Raw genomic sequence first — 21,558 nt, forward strand, 5'->3', positions numbered from 1 at the left:
AACGTTCATATTAAATATGCATGACGTAGTAGTAAAAGTATTTTAGTTATAATATGATGGTAATACCTTAATACAAGAGTGCCTGTGACCTGAAGTAGGAAATGGTTGTGTAGTATGTGTAAAAGTAAGCTAATGTTAGTTCCTGGTGTGTGTGCTAGGCAATTGTTTAAAGCAGGGCAGTTGTTAGTAACTGCAAGAATATTCTGTTAGCAAAATAATTGTCTAGGTCTCTATTTATAATGTTGCAAAGGAACATTATTATGACAATGTTGTAGTAAATCCAATATTATAAACCTCAAAATAGAGGTTAGTGCCAAGTGCTTACATTAGTCGAGATACATGTTTCTAGGCCATCATCAAATAGGTTTATTTTTTAAGAAATGGAGACATGGTCATCCGTTTGGGAAAAAAAATGTGTTCTAATATTGCAGTGCACAACTATTTCAATGCAACTAATAATTTCTCTGCAGGAAAATAACACCGATTAAAACCTTGTTGTGGGTTTTCAGCAGAGGGTGTATTTACCTTGCATCTTAAATCAGAAGGGTACGATTTCACATCCATTGACCTTACCTCGAGTAAGGCAATAGTTCCTTTGTCTTTCTTGTGTGTCCTGACGATTGTTCAGATGTAGACTTTCTTCTCTGTTCATGATGAATAACTCGTTGTGATTGGGTGCCATGCCACCTGTTGTAAAAAGAAAAAAACATGATTTCCAATCGCTTCACATTGCTGTTATGCTGATTTATTAATCAATCCCTCAGCATCCTTCATTTTGAATGTATCCTTACTGTCATGAAGTGTGCAGGGGTTGGTATAACAAAGAATCCTGCCCATCTCTAAGCTCTAAAAATAAAGACATTCGGAATAGTATTAATCACATGGCTTCTTCTTCTGTGCCTGTTGCTAAACGTCTTTGCATCAAATAAAACCACTGCTTTAAATATCATTGGTCAAAAGCCTTACAAACACCTCATTAACTAACAGAAATATTAATGAGGGAAGAAGGAGGACATCCAGGTTTTAAAACATCGCCATTGAGGAATTGCCGAAATGACCTACTAAAGCCCTCGGTCTTGTTTAGGGCATGCAGGAAATTGGATTATTTGTTGGAGGGGGTGAGAACCCACTTCAAATGATAATCACAATCCTTGTCAGAGTGAACCGCAAAAGTCACTAAATAAACCTGTGCTTAATCCCCTGTTAATGTGGCACACAAGCAGTTAGGCTCAACTTAGTAGCACTGTGTAACGTATTCAAGCAGCACTCAAACAGTAATAAAGTGAAAACACAACACACAAAAAACAACGCTATTTAGAAATGTAGAGTAAATTGTATTAAATAAGATTCATACAGCAGAACTGGAGTTATGAGTTCTAAAGCTTTAGGTAAAAATAGTGGCAACTGCAGGTAACTGGTCGGATAGGATCAGGAAAAAGTTGTAAGTTCAGGCTAACCATGAAAGAGAATGGACAGGATACAAAACCGCTGGAAAGTTTTATCTTCTGACTTTGAGGCAAAGGCTGTGTAGGGTGGGGGTGTCCCTGCTGGCCTCAAAGTCGTGCTTTGTTGGATCCAAAGAAGATTTCAGTTGGCTCTGTGTTGCTCAGCACTGGATCCGGTGGCGCTTTCAGTGAGAAGCTGGGTGGAGTTCAGTTGGGAATCGCACAGCTCTACAGTGCTTTGTGTCACTTGCTATTGAGTTAGATGAAGCCTGCAGTTTGGATCTGAGGGGATCTGCATTGTGCTATGTCGGATCTAGTGAAACTTTCAGTTAGGAGGGAGCAGTACACTCCGACTCTAGCCAAGGGACTAGGACAACACTGGAGGGTCAGGGTTCATGCCCACAGAGGTCAGCAGAGGGGACAAGGTCAGCTCAAGCTGGGCCTGGTCACTTGGAAACCCGGAAAGGTCTCAGGAAGCTTGCTGTGTATCCCTGTAGCTCAACCAGGAGGTCAGCCAACTGACCTTGGAGTCCACTTTTGGGGTCCTAGGTTCAAGACAAAGAGTTCCAGTCTTCATTTAGGTTACACACAGCACAGCAGGCCTTCTTCTGAGCCTTCACAGGTCTAGAAGTGTTATGATTTCAGGTTCTTGGGATGCCATTTTTATTCCCATTCCAGTCTGTGGATGAGGGGCAGCCCTTTTGTCAAACCCTAAACTGGTTCTGGTCAGTTCTTCCCTTTCCCCTTGGTTTGGCTCCAACCTGTCTAGACAAGCAAAGGGCAGGTACGTCCATGTATGAGCTTCATCTGCCAGTGACTAATTTGGCTTCTTTTGAAGTCACAAAGAGCTGGGTACAGCCCCAGGCTACCATTTGAAGTGCAATAATTGTTTCAAGTTTCCTTGCATTCTCTCTCATTTTCCTCGTTCACGCTTTTTCCCAATTTTCACTTTTCCCTCTCCACACCGCTGCTGCACCTGCGCCCCCCCCCCCCTTTTTTGTGCCGTCTTCCCCGCTCCCGCCTCCCAGCTATCCTCTCCCCCCCCCCTACTTAATGGGGCTGCGCGCAGCGGGTGTGCCGCTGGCACGCCAAAGGCGAGCCCGTCTGCGCCTGTCCGCAACCCAACCACGACCAGCACCAGGACCCCTGGACCTCCCACCCACCACCTCTACACGCCAGCAGCACTCCATGCACTCAACCCAGGATGCAACAACAACTGCAAGCCCTCATTACCGGCCAACACCCACAGACCCTTCAGCTGCCTCCACTGCCTCCAATCCTACACCACCACCAAGACCTTCGACCTGGCACAACCCACCCGCAACACCACACCCACACCAAAGATCCTGAAATGCCTCATTCTCAACATCCGCTCTCTCCACAAACATGCTACAGAAATCTCGGACATACTTAACAGCACCACCCCGGACGTCGCATTCCCACCGAAACCTGGACCAACACCACCTCTGGCCCGGACATTGCCATCACCATTCCCCAAGGATACAAGATCACCCGGAAAGACCGCCACAGCCAGCCCGGGGGGAAGAATCACCATCATCCACAAGTCTAACATCCGACCAAGTACACACTCCGAAGGCCCCACAGGCCTGATGGAACACCTTTCCTTCACTTAAAACTTCAGACAAGTCCAACGTCACTCTCAGGGGAACCCTCATCTACCGCCCACCCAGGCCCTGCACACTTTTCTCAACTCCATCACAGACAGTATCAACGCGCAAGCCATTGCAGCCTCCAACTACACCCTGCTGGGAGACCTCAACTTCCACCTCGACAAGCTACAAGACCTGAACACCGCATCCCTTCTAGACAACCTCCACAACATAGGACTCTGACAGATCGTGACGGAACCAACGTATTCAGCAGGACACGCCCTCGACCCATCTTCACAACAGGAACCTCCACCACCTTCAGCCACACCTCCGAACTTCCATGGACGGACCACTGATGCATCCATTTCATCTTCAACACACCCACCATCCTCAGACCCCAACACCAACCATCTCGTAGAAACTGGGCAAGAATCATCGACGACCAGCTCATCACCACCCTCGCAAACTCTGTCTTCTCAATCACACACAACGATGACCCGAACATGGCAGGCCGCACCTTTCACAAATGGATCGCCGACGGCGCCAACACCATAGCCCCCATCAAAAAGAAGAGCAGCACCCACGCCAAGAAAGCCAGCTGGTTCACTGCAGAACTCAGAGAACCCAGACGCACATGTTGACGCCTCAAGAAAATCTGGAGAAACACCAAATCTACAGAAGCCCATATCAACTTCGGAGCCGCCACCACCACACACCACCACCTCATGAAAAGCACCAGAAAGAAAGCAATACAAGAAAGAATCTCCTCACATGAACACACAACAGCAAGGAACTCTTCAATATCATCAAGGAGGTCGCCCAACCTAACAGCGAAGCAACGGACATCCCACCCTCACAAGATCTCTGCAGCAAACTTAACACATCCTTCCACCACAAAATCAAGACCACCTACAATAACTTCAGCTAAGACAACCTACGTGCAGAACCCCCTCCATCGGAACCTGACACCAAATCACCAACTGGACCCCCCTCACCACTGAAGATACACTGAAGACAATGAGGACTATACACTCTGGAGCCCCCCCAGACTCATGCCCCCACATCTTCAACAGAGCCGCTGAAACCATTGCCCTCAAACTCCGTATCACCATCAACCGCTCCCTAGCAAATGCCTCCTTCCCAGAGGACTGGAAACACGCTGAGATCAACCCTCTCCTCAAGAAACCCTCGGCGGACCCCACAGACCTAAAGAACTAGAGACCCATCTCCCTGCTCCCTTTTCCAGCTAAAGTAATCGAGAAAGCCATCAACAGCCAACTTGCCACTTTCATCAAAAACCACAACTTCCTCGACGCCTCCCAATCTGGCTTCAGAAAAAACCACAACAACGAAACAGCCCACCTAGCCGCAACAGATGACATCCCCTCCCTGCTGGACAAGGGAGCGACTGCGGCCCTCATCCTGCTCGACCTCTCGGCAACCTTTGACACAGTCTCCCACCACACCCTGATATGCACACTTCAAGAGGCCGGCATCAGAGACTAGGCCCTCGACTGGATCCGATCTTTCCTCTCCAGCCGAACTCAACGACTAAGACTTCACCCCTTCCTGTCGGACCCCACACCTACCACCTGCGGAGTTCCCCGGGGATCCTCCCTCAGTTTCACGCTGTTTAACATCTACATGCCCCCGCTAGCCACCATCATCAGAAACTATGGACTCAACATCGTCTCCTACGCTGACAACACCAAACTCATCCTCTCCCTATGCAACAAACCCAGAACAGCCAGACACAACTTCCACAAAGGCATGGGAGCAGTCGCCAACTTGATGAAAAGCAGCTGCCTACAACACAACACAGACAAAACTGAAGTACTCATCATGGGCCCTCAACCCGACTCATGGAACGACTTTTGGTGGCCACCCACCCTTGGAAGCCCCCCCACCCCCACGAACCAAGCCTGCAACCTTGGGATCATCCTAGACTCCAAACCCAACATGGACTGCCAAAATCAACTCAGTCGCATCCACCTGCACCCGGTAAACTCTGGTGAATATTGTGTATGCAAACAGAGCGGATTTGGGGGATTACCTGCACTATCACAGTGTATTCTAGCAATCCCAGGTGCATAATTCCGAATGCAGCACCAACTGCACATCCAGTAGAAACATACATAATTTACACTAAGGATTACATATAACCATGAATAACAGCCTAGGTTTCTTTGTCCCAAAAAGTGACTGCATGTCACAAAGGCACACAAGTGACCACTGTAACATCACCCACTGCTTCATTCAGTGTAGGTTGGAGTAATAACCCTCACGACTAGGATGCTTCTATAAGTAAACTACAAATGATAGGACATATTGTATTTGAGCAGCAGGTGAAATGATGATGAATATAACATTTGCTAAATGCACAGTTCTGTTTAGTAGTTGTGATGATATGGTGCCATGGATCAGTTCCTCGTTGCTCAGGCTAACAGTACAACTATCTAATACAGTTTAAATACTATCTCTGTTCTCTGAACCTGGCAAAATAGGAATCCCTTTCTCAAAAAAATTATTATTTGATTTTATGAGGTTTAAACATTTTCGCACTGCTGCAAATAAATCAAAATATTTGTGAAACACTTGGTTCATCTGCTGCAGGGAAGGCAACCTTCTCCTTCCTGGTGGGAGCTTTAAAAATGCACCCGCTGGGTGGGAGCTGACATATGTTTCCCCCCCACACTCTTGAAGCAGGGAAACTACTGGCTCCTGGGGTTAGGGTCCCCATCCCTCGGGCCTTTACAGGCTGAGGGAGGGGATAAGCCACTCAGGTGTAAAGTCGCAATGTGGTCAGGCAGTTACATAGGGATGTAAAAAAAACTGAAAATGTATGGCTTGCTGAATTTTAATGTTTTGCAAGGTGATTACACAGAACGGGTATGGGGCCTACATAGTAGCAGACATCAAAAATCTGTACGTGACTGACATAATCTCCATGTGTACTGTATAGTTTTTTTATTTCCGTCCACTGGCAAATCCAGAGTACTTGTTTGATGCTGTCATGTCTCAAGGCCTAGGGTATGCCTGCAAGTCTGTTAGCCAAGACACGTTCTGTGAACTAGTAAGTGAACAAGCCCTTAAAGCACACTCTAAGAGGTAGTAGTAGGTTTATGGGACAAGCAAAGAGAACGCAGATGTGCAACAGAATTGGGTACAAATAAGTCAACTTCAAGTGCCAATAGGTGTGCTCCCCACATGAGGGTGGACTGTAGCAGCCATCTGCAATGCATTTTGATTATATAGTTCCAAATCCTTTTATTCACAATGACATAAAAGGAGACACTTTTTACCATACAGATCAGGCTCTTGATGGGATTACAGTCCTCCCTTGCTATGTTCACCATCCACTATTCGGATGCCGATTTGAAGACTCGCAGAGATGGCAACTCCGCACCTATTCAACAAACTGCCCTGACACGCAGACCAATTCATAACAGAGACTTGTATTGCCAATCTACCATACAGCCCCCTGACGTGTGAGTTTTTAAGGTTCAGGGCTGGGGAGCAGCAAGTGGTAGTAAGGTGTTTTGAAGGTTTAGGAATGGGAATGTGTAGGGGGTAGAAAATGTATTTAAGAGTTGACGGGTAGTAAGGATTTTTAGGGTTTAGGGATGGTTACAGGTAAAAGGCAATAAGGGGTTTGTAGAGCTCAGGGTTGGTTAAGTGGTAGTAAAGGGTGGTTAGAGGAAATGGATAGCTAGGGGCAAGAGGTAGTAAGAATTTTGTTTATGGTTAAGATATGGGAGAGACATTTAAATACATATAAAGTGTGCTTGGGGGCTCCTCCGTTTTTGACAAAACAAAATATTTTTTATTGTTATTAAAACAAGAAGGACTGAAGGGAGTCCACCCACTTAAGCAGGTTATATATATATACATATATATGGAAAATGTCACTTACCCAGTGTACATCTGTTCGTGGCATTAGTCGCTGCAGATTCACATTCTGTGCACATCCCGCCATCTGGTGTTGGGCTCGGAGTGTTACAAGTTGTTTTTCTTCGAAGAAGTCTTTTTTCGAGTCACGAGACCGAGGGACTCCTCCCATTTCGACTCCATTGCGCATGGGCGTGGACTCCATCTTAGATTGTTTTCCCCGCAGAGGGCGAGGTAGGAGTTGTGTATGCTAGTAATAGTGCCCATGCAATGGAGTGAATACGTATGTACATAATGAAGTTTAAAGTAATATATTTACAAATGTTCAAGATCAACTTCTAAACGGCTACAGGCTCCCGGGGAGGTGGGTGGGCGCATGTGAATCTGCAGCGACTAATGCCACGAACAGATGTACACTGGGTAAGTGACATTTTCCGTTCGATGGCATGTGTAGCTGCAGATACACATGCTGTGCATAGACTAGTAAGCAGTTATCTCCCCAAAAGCGGTGGTTCAGCCTATAGGAGTTGAAGTTGTTTGAAATAATGTTCTTAGTACAGCTTGACCTACTGTGGCTTGTTGTGTTGTTAACGCATCCACGCAGTAATGTTTAGTAAATGTATGAGGCGTAGACCATGTGGCTGCCTTACAGATTTCTGTCATTGGTATATTTCCTAGAAAGGCCATGGTGGCACCTTTCTTTCTAGTGGAGTGTGCCTTTGGTGTAATAGGCAGTTCTCTCTTTGCTTTCATATAACAGGTTTGAATACATTTAACTATCCATCTGGCAATGCCTTCTTTAGAAATTGGATTCCCTGTATGAGGTTTTTGGAAAGCAATAAATAGTTGTTTTGTTTTTCGAATTTGTTTGGTTCTATCAATGTAATACATTAGTGCTCTTTTTATGTCTAATGTATGTAATGCTCTTTAAGCTACAGAATCTGGTTCTGGAAAGAACACTGGGAGCTCCACTGTTTGATTTAAGTGGAACGGTGATATGACTTTTGGCAAAAATGTGGGATTTGTACGTAGAACTACTTTATGTTTGTGTATTTGTATAAAGGGTTCTTGTATGGTAAAGGCTTGTATTTCACTTACTCTTCTGAGAGATGTGATAGCTATTAGGAAGGCTACTTTCCAGGTTAAATATTGTATTTCACAAGAGTGCATGGGTTCAAATGGTGGACCCATGAGTCGTGTTAATACAATATTGAGGTTCCACGAAGGAACTGGTGGTGTTCTTGGTGGAATAATCCTTTTTAGCCCCTCCATAAATGCTTTTATGACTGGGATTCTGAATAGTGAAGTTGAATGTGTAATTTGCAGATAGGCCGAAATTGCTGTGAGATGTATTTTAATGGATGAAAAAGCGAACAGACTTTTGTAAGTGTAGTAGGTAGCTTACAATGTTTTTTGCAGATGCGTGTAATGGTTGGATTTGATTATTATGACAGTAATAAACAAATCTTTTCCACTTATTTGCATAGCAATGTCTTGTAGTAGGTTTTCTAGCCTGCTTGATGACCTCCATGCATTCTTGTGTAAGGTCTAGATGTCCGAATTCTAAGACTTCAGGAGCCAGATTGCTAGATTGAGCGATGCTGGATTCGGGTGTCTGATCTGTTGTTTGTGTTGAGTTAACAGATCTGGTCTGTTTGGCAGTTTGATATGAGGCACTACTGACAGGTCTAGTAGTGTTGTGTACCATGGTTGTCGTGCCCAAGTTGGTGCTATTAGTATTAGTTTGAGTTTGTTTTGACTCAATTTGTTTACCATATACAGAAGGAGTGGGAGAGGGGGAAAAGCGTAAGCAAATATCCCTGACCAACTCATCCATAACGCATTGCCCTTGGAGAGAGGCTGTGGGTACCTGGATGCGAAGTTTTGGCATTTTGTGTTTTCTTTTGTTGCGAATAAGTCTATTTGCGGTGTTCCCCAGCTTTGGAATTAAGTTTGTAGTATCTGGGGATGAATTTCCCATTTGTGGATCTGTTGGTGATCCCGACTGAGATTGTCGGCTAACTGGTTTTGAATTCCTGGTATTTATTGCGCTATTAGGCGAACGTGATTGTGAATCGCCCAATGCCAAATCCTTTGTGCTAAGAGACACAACTGTGTCGAGTGTGTCCCTCCCTGTTTGTTTAGGTAGTACATTGTTGTCATGTTGTCTGTTTTGGCAAGAATGTGTTTGTGGGCTATTAGTGGTTGAAATGCTTTCAACGCTAGAAACACTGCTAGTAGTTCTAACTGATTTATATGAAGTTGTTTCTGTTGAGTGTCCCATTGTCCCTGGATGCTGTGTTGGTTGAGGTGTGCTCCCCACCCTACCATGGAAGCATCTGTTGTGATCACGTATTGAGGCACTGGGTCTTGGAAAGGCCGCCCTTGGTTTAAATTTATAGGATTCCACCATTGAAGCGAGGTGTATGTTTGGCGGTCTATCATCACTAGATCCTGAAGTTGACCCTGTGCTTGTGACCATTGTGTTGCTAGGCACTGTTGTAAGGGCCGCATGTGTAATCTTGCGTTTGGGACAATGGCTATGCATGAGGACATCATGCCTAGTAGTTTCATCACTAATTTTACCTGGAACCTTTGGTTTGGGTGCATGCTTTGTATTACGTTTTGGAATGCTTGTACCCTTTGTGGACTTGGAGTGGCAATCCCTTTTTTTGTGTTGATTGTTGCTCCCAAGTATTGTTGTATTTGACACGGCTGTGTGAGCGGGTAGTCGGATATAAAGCACTCGAAACCGCAGTAAGCTGAAGAAAGGTTTATGTTTATTGAAAGTTGAAGATGTAGGAGAAACCAGGTGAGTATTTGGTTGTATGACTTGAGGGTGGGGATCGTCTTGTTATTCTATCTTCACTCTTTGTTTCTGTCTCCTTGGTTCACAGGCCATTCCCGGGAAGTGCATGTGGAGAGAAGAGGAGAGGAGTGTACATGCCACCCAACTCGGTTTAGTTTTATATCCTTTTCTTTTCCCCTGACTCTCTGTGCCTCTTATTACAATCGTTTAGTAATAAATCACAAATGTTGTCTTTCTTTAGTGTTTTTAGTTCTATCCTTTCTACTCTCTTAGTATGCGGTCCTACACATAGATTTGCCGGCCTTCAATTTGGATTTGCTATAAGGACTCGGGTACGTATTATAATCGTTTCCTTCCTCGCCTTTCCTCTGATATTTATCTGTTTACTCTGTTCCAGCCTCCCCTCCTTTCCTCCGTTTTCGTATTGGTTAAGAGTCCTTGTTTTGTTTTCCTTCTCCTCCCGCTATTCCACACTTTCCGACCTCCCTCCTTGTACCCCCTGTCTCTCACTCGCACACTCGTTCAGGGACGTAGTCCCACGCACCTGAACGGCCACGCTTCTCCTGAAGCGTGGCGGGATGCAGCCACTCGTCTCCCCGGTTGCCTGGATCAGGTTCTCCGGACATTCGTCTTTCTTCTGCAGCTTCAGAGCTTGTAGGAGACCGCCGTCTCCTACTCTTTGGCGACTTCCGATCCTGGTCCTTCACCTTCACGTCTCGGTTGCTGGGTGTGTCTTCATCCACGAAAGGGTTCACCACGCTTCCATCCTCTCCTGGGAGTTCCTCCAAGGCTTTGAACGCCATGAAAGTCTGCAGCTGTAGTTTTGAAGTGTCAGCGCACCACCACTGCCGGTTCTTCCACCAATCACGATCAGGGAGCCTCAGAGCACCAGGGGCAGAGTCAGCACAAGCAGGAGCGGAGTGTGGGCGAGCAGAGACCAGCCCGTCACATACACTCCCCCTAGAAAGCGGCCTGTCGAGACGCTCAGAGACCGGATAGCGGGAAAGAAAATCAGCGGTCACCAACTGTTTCCCCGGAAGATGCTGTATCCGAAAGGAACAGGGCTGTAGGGAAAGGAACCAGCGGAGAACACGAGAGAGAGTCCTTATGATGAGCAAGCCAAGTCAGAGGAGCGTGATCAGTAATCAAAGTAAATGTCCTGCTCGACAGATAATAACGGAGGGATTCAATGGCCCACTTAATCGCCAAACATTCCTTCTCTATAGTCGGATAATGTACTTCCCGTGGTAGAAGTTTCCTGCTGATAAACAGAACGGGGTGGAGGGTATCATCATCCTGTGGTTGGGCCAACACCGCTCCCAAACCAACATCAGAGGCATCAGTCATTAAAATAAAGGGTTTACAGAAACCAGGACAGCAAAGGACAGGTTCGGACATGAGGGCTGTTTTTAACTTAGCAAAGCTCTGCAAGGCAGAATCCGAGGGAGGACCAACGGTATTGGGATATGAGTTTTTGAGCAGCTCAGTAAGGGGTTCCGCTATTGTGGAGAAATGGGGAATAAAACGTCTATAATACCCAATCAAACCCAAGAATGCTCTGATATCTTTCTTTCTCTTGGGGAAGGACATCCGTGAGATGGCGTCAATTTTTTCCACTTGAGGTCTAATTAGACCATTCCCCACAATATACCCCAGGTATTTGATACTAGTCAGTCCAAGTCTACATTTCTCAGGATTGGCTGTTAACTGTGCCTTACGGAGTGACTGTAATATAGTATCGAGGTGTGTCAGGTGTTCCTCCCAACTGTTGCTATAAATAACAATGTCATCGAGATAGGCAGCAGCGTACTGCTTAAAGGGCCGTAGGATTTCGTCTACAAGTCTTTGGAAGGTGGCAGGGGCCCCATGTAGTCCAAAAGGGAGGACAGTAAACTGATATAAACCAGAGGGGGTGGCAAATGCTGTTTTTTCTTTATCTTCTTTTCTCAAGGGTATTTGCCAATACCCCTTGGTGAGATCCAGAGTGGAGAGGAATTTAGCCTGGCCTAATCTTTCAATAAGCTCGTCTATCCTAGGCATAGGATATGCATCGAAATAGGTTAAGTCGCTAACTGCCCTGTAATCTACACAAAATCGGGTGCTACCGTCTGGCTTGGGTACCAATTCGACTGGCGAGCACCATGGGCTGACTGATGGTTCTATTATACTGGCTGCCAGCATGGCTTGGACTTCCTCTTCAATGACCTTTTGTTTGGCTTCCGGTATACGGTAGGGACGCTGTCGTGAGACAGTGTTCTTTTTTAGTCTAATGGCATGTTGGACTAGGGTGGTTTTGCCAGGATATTTAGAGAAGACATCTTGATTGTGCTGTACTATATGGGTTAGTTGTTTGTGATACTCTTTTTCAAGAGTGGAATTGATCCATGTTTGTGCCTGACAGGACAGGCCCTGGTGAGGTAACATGGGATAGGGAATGTCCTCAGTAACCTCCGCGTTAATAAAGTGAATGGAAGTGCCTCCTGTGGGTTCTAACCAATTTGTTTAGTAGGTTAATATGATAGATCTGTTCTCGCCCATTTCCTTGGGGAATGGCCAACTTATAGGTGGTGGGATTGATCTGTGCTATTACTTCAAATGGTCCTTGCCATTTGGCCAGTAATTTATTCTGAGTGCTAGGGAGTAGGACTAGAGCTTTGTCTCCTACGGCTAAGGTGCGCACTGCGCTTCGGGTGTCATAGTTCTGCTTCTGTTTATTTTGAGCTTCCTGTAAGGTAGCATGAGCCTCCTCCCATACTGTATGAAGGTTCTCTCTTAATTCCCCGTGTATAGGTCAAGAGGTCTTTTACCTCTTCTTCCGTGTCCTCCCACTGTTCGCCTAACATATCTAACAACGTGCGTGGCTGGCGACCGAACAGCATTTCAAAAAGGGCTGTGACCTAAAGAGGCTTGTACATGAGTACGGATAGCATACAGAACCAGGGGTAGTTTTTTCTCCCAATCCTTGCCAGCCTCAGATATACTCTTTCGTAGCAAGGATTTAATGGTTTTGTTGTATCATTCCACTAACCCATCGGTCTGAGGATGATACACCGACGTACGAATTTGCTTTACTCCAAGCAAACGACATACTTCAGCCATTAACCGAGACATAAAGGGAGTTCCTTGGTCCGTCAATATTTCTTTTGGAAAACCCACCCGAGAAAAGAACTCTATCATTGCCTGGGAGATAGCTTTAGTGTGTATACTGGAAAGGGGTATGGCCTCGGGATAGCGTGTGGCATAGTCCACTAGGACTAAAACATATTGTCTACCTCACGTGGAAGGGGTGAGGGGCCCGATAAGGTCCATTCCAACCCTGGTAAAGGGAATGTCAATAACTGGAAGAGGTTGTAGGGGTGCGGGTTTTTGTGGAGAGGGGTTATACAACTGGCATTTGGGACACTCCGAACAATGCTTCCTTATTTCACCATAAACCCCTGGCCAATAAAATCGTCTATAGATTGCTTCCTCAGTTTTCTCTCTCCCTAAATGCCCTTCTCTGTTATCCCCATGGGCTAATTGTAACACTTGTTGGCGGTGACTTTTAGTCACTACTAACTGCAGGGCGTTCCCTCTAGTGGGGTTAGGATTTCTATATAACAGGTTATTACGAATCAAGAACCTGGGACCTACCCCTGTTGCTGCCCCAGCCTCAGCCTGTTACCATGCATGTTTTATGTGGGGTCCTCATTCTGATTCTGTCGAAAATCCCCAGTGATCGTGTAAATCTTTCCCCTTGTAGCAGGGTCGTCTAATGATGTATAGTGCTGTATATACGCCCGTCGTTGCTCTCTTTTTTGTCTCCTGCTGAGGATACTCTTTTCCCTTATGGGTTCTTCAGTGGTGATATCACAAGGTGCCTCCATCCACCAACCCCTCAGAAGGTGTTCTTGCCCGGCTGTCTCTAATAATGAAGGGAAGTCCTCATAATCAGTCCCAAGGATTATGTCTTCGTCTAGGGTGGAGAGTACCCCGACTCGAAGATTCTCGATTTGTTCTCTCCATTTTACTTGTACGGTGGCAAGGGGATAGTATCGTTGGTCCCCATGTACACAGGTGATGAGAACCTGGGACCCGGATTCTTCCTGCCCTGGCAACACTAAATCCTTACAGATCACGCTCTGTCTACATCCGGAGTCGATGAGAGCCCATCTTTCTATGTTATTAACAAAGATAGGGAGAGTATATTTTGTTTTTTCTCCTCCAGTGCAGAATACTCTCCCCTTTGTCAGCCCTATCTCCATGGGTTCCTAAACATCTTTTTTTTTGTGGGCAATATCGGGCTATATGGCCCCATTCTGAGCAATTGTAGCATTGAGGACCAGAGCCTGTATATCCAATGGGTATAGGGCTCCCTGGTTGTGTTCTTTCCGGTCCATGGGCTCTGGCTGTCCGAGATTGTTGTTGTCTAGGAAGGACTGGTCGGATCGTAGGAGGAGGAGCCCTGCTAACTGAAGCCCGGAAATCAGAACCTCTATGGTATGTACAGGCAAGATCTGCTGCTGTTTCATTTGTAAGTCCAGGATGCTGGCGTACCCAGTTCCGAGTGGTAGGAAGTAAAGCATCCAAGTACTGTTATAATACCATTATATCAAACATTTCTTCTCTTGTCCTCTCTGTAGGTTGCAACCATCTTCCGGCTGAATGTTGGACTCTACAGTACAAGGTACGGGGATTTTCCTGGTGTTGCCATTTTAATTGCCTAAACTTCGTGCGATAACTCTCACTGTCCAAACCCACTCTTTCTAGGATAGTTTTCTTTATGTCTTTATATGGCAAGTTCCCACTCGGATTAATAGCTTGATACGTTGTTTGCAGGTGGCCGGTGAGTAGGGGAGCGATATATTGACCCCATTTATCCTCAGGCCAATTAGCAGTACTGGCCACTCTTTCAAAGTTCGTGAAGAAAGAGTCGGGGTCTTCCGAGTCCTGGTATCGTTGTAGCACACTACTTGGAACTGTGGGGTGTACTTTTGTATGGGCGATGGTGTTGGTAAGTTTACCTAATGCCGTTTCATGTACCAGTTGATTATTAGCCATAATCGTAGCCTGGCTTTTTAGCGCTGTTTGTAATGCCTCCCGTTCCTCTTTGGCTTCTTTCATTTGCTGTTCCCATATCAACTGAAGATGTCTTTGCCCCTCAGCCAACTGGGCTATGACATCTGCCATCGTTGCCTTCTCTTCCACAGTTGTGGATTCTTTTTCTATGTTTGGAAATCCCACTTCTGACACCACTTGTGAGCGGGTAGTCGGATATAAAGCACTTGAAACCGCAGTAAGCTGAAGAAAGGTTTATGTTTATTGAAAGTTGAAGATGTAGGAGAAACCAGGTGAGTATTTGGTTGTATGACTTGAGGGTGGGGATCGTCTTGTTATTCTATCTTCACTCTTTGTTTCTGTCTCCTTGGTTCAAAGGCCATTCCCGGGAAGTGCATGTGGAGAGAAGAGGAGACAGCGGTAAGTGTACATGCCACCCAACTCGGTTTAGTTTTATATCCTTTTCTTTTCCCCTGACTCTCTGTGCCTCTTATTACAATCGTTTAGTAATAAATCACAAATGTTGTCTTTCTTTAGTGTTTTACTTCTATCCTTTCTACTCTCTTAGTATGCGGTCCTACACATAGATTTGCCGGCCTTCGATTTGGATTTGCTATAAGGACTCGGGTACGTATTATAATTGTTTCCTTCCTCGCCTTTCCTCTGATATTTATCTGTTTACTCTGTTCCAGCCCCTCCCCTCCTTTCCTACGTTTTTGTATTGGTTAAGACTCCTTGTTTTGTTTTCCTTCTCCTCCCGCTATTCCACACTTTCCGACCTCCCTCCTTGTACCCCCTGTCGCACACTCGTTCAGGGACGTAGTCCCACGCACCTGAACGGCCACGCTTCTCCTGAAGCGTGGCGGGATGCAGCCACTCGTCTCCCCGGTTGCCTGGATCAGGTTCTCCGGACGTTCGTCTTTCTTCTGCAGCTTCAGAGCTTGTAGGAGACCGCCGTCTCCTACTCTTTGGCGACTTCCGATCCTGGTCCTTCACCTTCACCTTCACGTCTCGGTTGCTGGGTGTGTCTTCATCCACGAAAGGGTTCACTGCGCTCCCATCCTCTCCTGGGAGTTCCTCCAAGGCTTTGAACGCCATGAAAGTCTGCCGCTGTAGTTTTGAAGTGTCAGCGCACCGCCACTGCCGGTTCTTCCACCAATCACGATCAGGGAGCCTCAGAGCACCAGGGCAGAGTCAGCACAAGCAGGAGCGGAGTGTGGGCGAGCAGAGACCAGCCCGTCACAGGCTGTAAGTGTGATTTTTGTTAGTTCAGTGAGAACCCTAGTTTGTCAAGGGTTTCTATGACGTATTTTGTGTGTTGAGAACAATGTTCTTGCGTATTGGTTTTGATTAACCAATCGTCCAGATGAACGAGTTACTCACCTTCGGTAACGACTTTTCTGGTGGATACATTAGCTACCTGTGGATTCCTCACCTAATGAATACTCCCATGGCGCCAGCATTCGACGGAAATCTTCTTACTAGTCTCTGCACGTCGACGAGGACGTCACTCTTGCCCACGCGACGCCGTCTGACGTCATACAGGCAATAAGAGGTCCTCGCCGACGTGCTGATGACAGTACCAACATTTTTTACGTGCATGAGAATAATAATAACCCAATGTAATGAAAGAGCAAAGCAACATCTCTTAATATTGTAAATCACACAACATTGCAATAAAATAGCTGTAGATTTAATATAACCTTTTTTTTTTTTTTTTTTTAACAAATAAATATATTTATACATACGAATCATGTATATACACAATATATATAGATTTATATATAAATATACACATATATACAAATATCATATATGCAAAATGTATTGCAACTTTGAAGACCAAAAGGAGCACACTCAAGGATTGCTTGGAGAGACCAAAAAGGCAACGGGGAGGCGGGTGGGACCGTGAGGAATCCACAGGTAGCTAATGTATCCACCAGAAAAGTCGTTACCGAAGGTAAGTAACTCGTTCTTCTGATGGATACAACTACCTGTGGATTCCTCACCTAATGAATAGAGTCCCAAAGCAGTACCACGCCCGGCGGTGGGTGCCTAAATGGTCAAACCAAGAAATCCTGCAGCACTGACCGTGCAAAATGACCGTCCCTTCTGACCTCAGAGTCCAAACAGTAATGTTTCACAAAAGTGTGAAGGGACGACCAAGTTGCGGCCTTGCAGATGTCGACCACAGGAACACCCCTGGCCAAGGCCGAAGAGGCCGACTTAGCTCTGGTGGAATGAGCTCTAATGCCCTCAGGCGGATCCTTCTTTGCCAAAGAGTAACAGATTTTAATGCAAAGAACAACCCACCTGGAGAGTGTTCTCTTGTGGACTGCCTTTCCTCTCCTCTTGCCCACGTATCCGACAAACAGCTGATCCTCCAGCCTGATATCCTTCATTCTGTCGATATAGAAGCTCAACGCCCTTTTTGGGTCCAGGCGATGTAGTCTTTCTTCCTCCTTTGAAGGATGAGGCGGAGGATAAAACGTGGACAAAGTAATTGTCTGAGCCAAATGGAAGGGTGAAACAACCTTCGGAAGGAAAGCAGCCTTGGTCCTCAACACCACCTTATCCCCATAAAACGTTATATAAGGGGGTTTAACCGATAAGGCCTGCAACTCACTCACTCTCCTTGCAGATGTTATAGCTACCAGGAATACTGTTTTAATAACCAAATACCTTAAAGGGCAAGAATGCATAGGCTCAAAAGGGGACCCCATAAGGAAAGTCAGGACCAAGGACAAATCCCATTGAGGCATAACGAATGGTTTTGGAGGATATTGATTCAGAAGACCTTTCAAGAATCTGAGAACAATAGGGGATTTAAATAACGACGGTTGGTCTGGAAGACAAATGAAGGCTGACAAGGCCGACAAATAACCCTTAATGGTAGCCACTGCACAACCTTTCTGCGCTAGAGACAGTGCAAAAGACAAAACATGTGACAGATGAGCATGTAAGGGATCAATCTGTCTCTCTCCACACCACATAACAAATTTAGACCACCTATTAGCGTAGATAGATTTAGTGGAGTGTTGCCTGGCCGCTAAGATAACATCCACTACATCAGGCGGGAGAGAGAAGGAACTCAGGTTGCCCCGTTCAATCTCCAAGCATGTAGGTGCAGACTCTGGAGGTTGGGGTGTAAAACCTGCCCCTGCGACTGCGAGAGGAGGTCTGCCCTGAGAGGGAGACGGAGCGGAGGGCACAGTGAGAGTTGGAGAAGGTCGGAGTACCATACCCTCCTTGGCCAATCCGGAGCTATTAAGATGACTTGGGCCCGGTCTTGGCGAATTTTCCTCAACACTCGAGGAATCAAGGGTATGGGGGGAAACGCGTAAAGCAACTGGTCGCACCAGGTTATCTGAAACGCGTCCCCCAACGCTCCCTGCATCGGATACTGGAGGCTGCAGAATAACGGGCAATGCGCGTTCTCCCGAGTGGCAAACAGATCTATCCGAGGAAACCCCCACATCTGGAAGATTAAACAGACTTGATCTGGATGGAGACGCCACTCGTGGTCTGCCGAGAATTGGCGACTGAGACTGTCCGCACGTACATTCAAGACCCCGGCCAGATGATTTGCCACCAAGCAAATCTGATGGTCCTTTGCCCAGGACCATAGCCGAAGAGCTTCTCTGCAGAGAAGGTACGACCCTACTCCTCCCTGTTTGTTTATGTACCACATCGTGGTAGTATTGTCCGTCAGGACCTGTACCGACTGACCACGAAGGGATGGGAGGAAGGCCTTGAGAGCCAGACGTACAACCCGTAACTCCAACAGATTGATATGAAACACCTGTTCCTCTGGAGACCAAAGCCCTTTGATCTCCAGATCCCCCAGATGAGCTCCCCATCCTAGGGTGGAAGCATCCGTTATTACCGTGGCCACTGGTGGCGACTGCGCGAACGGCTTTCCCTGTGAAAGATTGTTGCCCGCAATCCACCACTTCAATTCCACAGCAGCATCTCTGGAGATCTTGACAGTACCTTCTAAATCTCCCTTGTGTTGAGACCACTGCCTTCGGAGGCACGACTGAAGAGCCCTCATGTGCCAGCGAGCATGCGTGACCAACAGAATGCAGGAGGCGAACAGACCGAGCAGACGAAGGACCTTGAGGACTGGAACTACCGCTCCATTTCGAAACATTGGAACCAATTCCTGAATATCTTGAATCCGCTGAGGCGGAGGAAAGGCTCGACTCAATGTTGTATCCAGTACTGCCCCTATGAACAGGAGGCGCTGAGAGGGCTCCAGGTGAGATTTGGGCACGTTCACCGAAAAGCCCAGGTCGAACAACAACTGGGTTGTTGACTGCAGATGATGCAACACAAGCTCCGGGGACTTGGCTTTGATCAACCAGTCGTCCAAGTAAGGGAATACTGCTATCCCCTTCCTTCTGAGCTCCGCCGCAACCACTGACATCACCTTTGTGAAGACTCGAGGTGCTGAAGTAAGACCAAACGGGAGGACCGCAAACTGATAGTGCTGCGACCCTACCACAAACCGGAGATACTTCCTGTGCGACTTGAGTATCGGGATATGAAAGTAAGCATCCTGCAAGTCGACAGACACCATCCAATCTTCCTTGTTCAACGCCAAAAGCACCTGTGCTAGGGTCAGCATCTTGAACTTTTCCTGTTTGAGGAACCAATTCAAGATCCTCAGATCCAGGATTGGTCTCAACTGACCATCCTTTTTGGGAATCAGGAAGTATCTTGAGTAACAACCTCGACCCTTTTCCTGCTCTGGGACCAACTCTACCCCGCCCTTTGAAAGGAGGACTTGAACCTCCTGTTCTAGCAACAGGAGGTGTTCTTCTGAACAATAAGATGGGTGGGGCGGGATGAGGGGCGGGAACTCCCGAAAGGGAAGGGCGTAGCCTTTTCCCACAATGCCGAGAACCCAAGTGTCCGTTGTGATAGACTTCCACTTGTGGAGAAAATGCTGTAATCTTCCCCCTACAGGAGAGGAGTGAGTGGGAAACGGTGGAAGCCTAAGGCTGCTTCCCCTGCTGCACCCCTCCAGAGGACGAGGAAGAGGCAGAGTGCTGTTGAGAGGCTCCTCTGGTACGCACCCCACCCCTCCCCCTCCCTCTAAATGACCTATAGGGGAGGGAAGAGGCGGGTTGCTGGAACCTCCCCCGAAAGGAAGAGGAATAAGAGCCACGCCCAAATCCCCGAAACCTCCTGAAAAATCTAGAAGAGGCAGAGGAAGAAGGAGCTTGCAGTCCTAACGATTTGGCTGTGGCTCTGCTCTCCTTAAATCGTTCCAAGGCCGAATCTGCCTTGGCTCCAAACAGTCTGTCCCCATCAAACGGGAGGTCCAGCAGGGTCGACTGCACCTCCGCAGAGAACCCTGAGTTTCGGAGCCAGGCCTGTCTTCTTGCCACCACAGCCGTGCCCATCGCCCTGGCCACCGAGTCGGTCGTGTCCAGCCCAGACTGGATAATCTGGGTCGCGGCAGCCTGGGCGTCCGAGACCACATCCAAGAGACCCTGGGGAAGCTCCGTAAATGAAGACGAAATATCATCCATCAGAGCATGGATGTACCTCCCCAGAATGCACGTCGCGTTGGTGGCCTTCAACGCCAAACTGCATGACGAAAATATTTTCTTGGACTGCGCATCCAGTTTCTTGGAGTCTCTGTCTCCAGGCACCGTCGGGAAGGAAGCAGGCGCTGACTTTGAGGAACAGGAGGCTTGCACCACCAAGCTCTCCGGCGTAGGGTGTCTAGAGAGAAAGCCAGGGTCAGATGGTGCAGCTCGATACCTCCTGGCCACAGCCCTATGAACGGCCGAGGAAGACACCGGCTTCTTCCACACCTCCAACACCGGATCCAGCAAAGCCTCATTAAATGGCAAGAGAGGCTCAGCTGCAGCAGAGGCCGGATGCAATACCTCTGTCAGCAAATTCTGCTTCGCCTCTGCCACCGGCAAAGGCAGGTCCAAAAAGCTCGCTGCCTTCCTCACCACAGCATGAAAGGAAGCAGCCTCCTCCGTATATTCCCCTGGAGATGAAAGGTCCCACTCAGGGGAAGTGTCCAGCCCACTGGCTGTATCCAGACCATGCAGTCCGTCTCCAGAGTCCTCAATCTCTCCCTCCTCTAGGACTCGCTGGTACTCTTGCTCTTCTAAAAGACGGAGAGCACGCCTCCTCGAATGAAGTCTCTCCTCGATACGCGGAGTCGACATGGCCTCCGCCGACGTCGAAGAACGGCGCCGATCTCCAGAAGCATCTGACGCCGCGTCCGGCGCCACAGGCAGCTTCGGCGCCGAGGCAGGAGCCGGAGGACGAGGTCTTGGAGCCGATGGACCAACCGGAGTCACAGGGCAAAATCCTGACTTCGACGGAAGGGCAACCTCCGGGGCCGAAACATCCGAAGCCACCGGAGCGGCCACCGACGCCGGCACCGGCGCCGAGCCCACATTCCCAAAAGTGAGAAAGGGCATAAAGGGTGCCGGCCGAAGAGGCGCAGGATCACCCAACGAAAAGGCCAAGGGCCCCGAAGGACCAGCCGGAGCAGCTCCTGGAGCCATCTGCTGAAAGATGGTATACATCGCATTAAGAAACGCGGTACTATCGGCTCCAGGAGTGGGAAAAGCCGGATAATGGGGTGCCTGGATCGAGGGCGACCCCGACGCCGGCCTCGACGTCTGCGACGCCGGAGAAAACACTAGAGGCTGCACCACCTCAATCACCGACGCCTGACCAGGCGAAGTCGGTGACGCCGGAGAGGGCAACGGCGTCGAAGGATGCGGCGTGA

The 21,558-nt window shown here is 47.6% G+C and overlaps 1 protein-coding gene across 2 annotated transcripts in view; it reads right to left on the reverse strand.

The window, feature by feature from the left end:
- Positions 1-21,558, reverse strand: part of LOC138300138 (zinc finger protein 684-like) — a 150,669-nt gene that overhangs the window by 89,923 nt on the left and 39,188 nt on the right. For both annotated transcript variants that reach the window (XM_069239076.1, XM_069239075.1), the window contains exon 4: positions 574-687. In XM_069239076.1, coding sequence (XP_069095177.1) covers positions 574-687 — 114 coding nt within the window. The remainder of the gene's footprint in view (positions 1-573; positions 688-21,558) is intronic.

The sequence above is a fragment of the Pleurodeles waltl genome, chromosome 6 (assembly GCF_031143425.1).
Source record: "Pleurodeles waltl isolate 20211129_DDA chromosome 6, aPleWal1.hap1.20221129, whole genome shotgun sequence".
NCBI classification, from domain to species: domain Eukaryota; kingdom Metazoa; phylum Chordata; class Amphibia; order Caudata; family Salamandridae; genus Pleurodeles; species Pleurodeles waltl.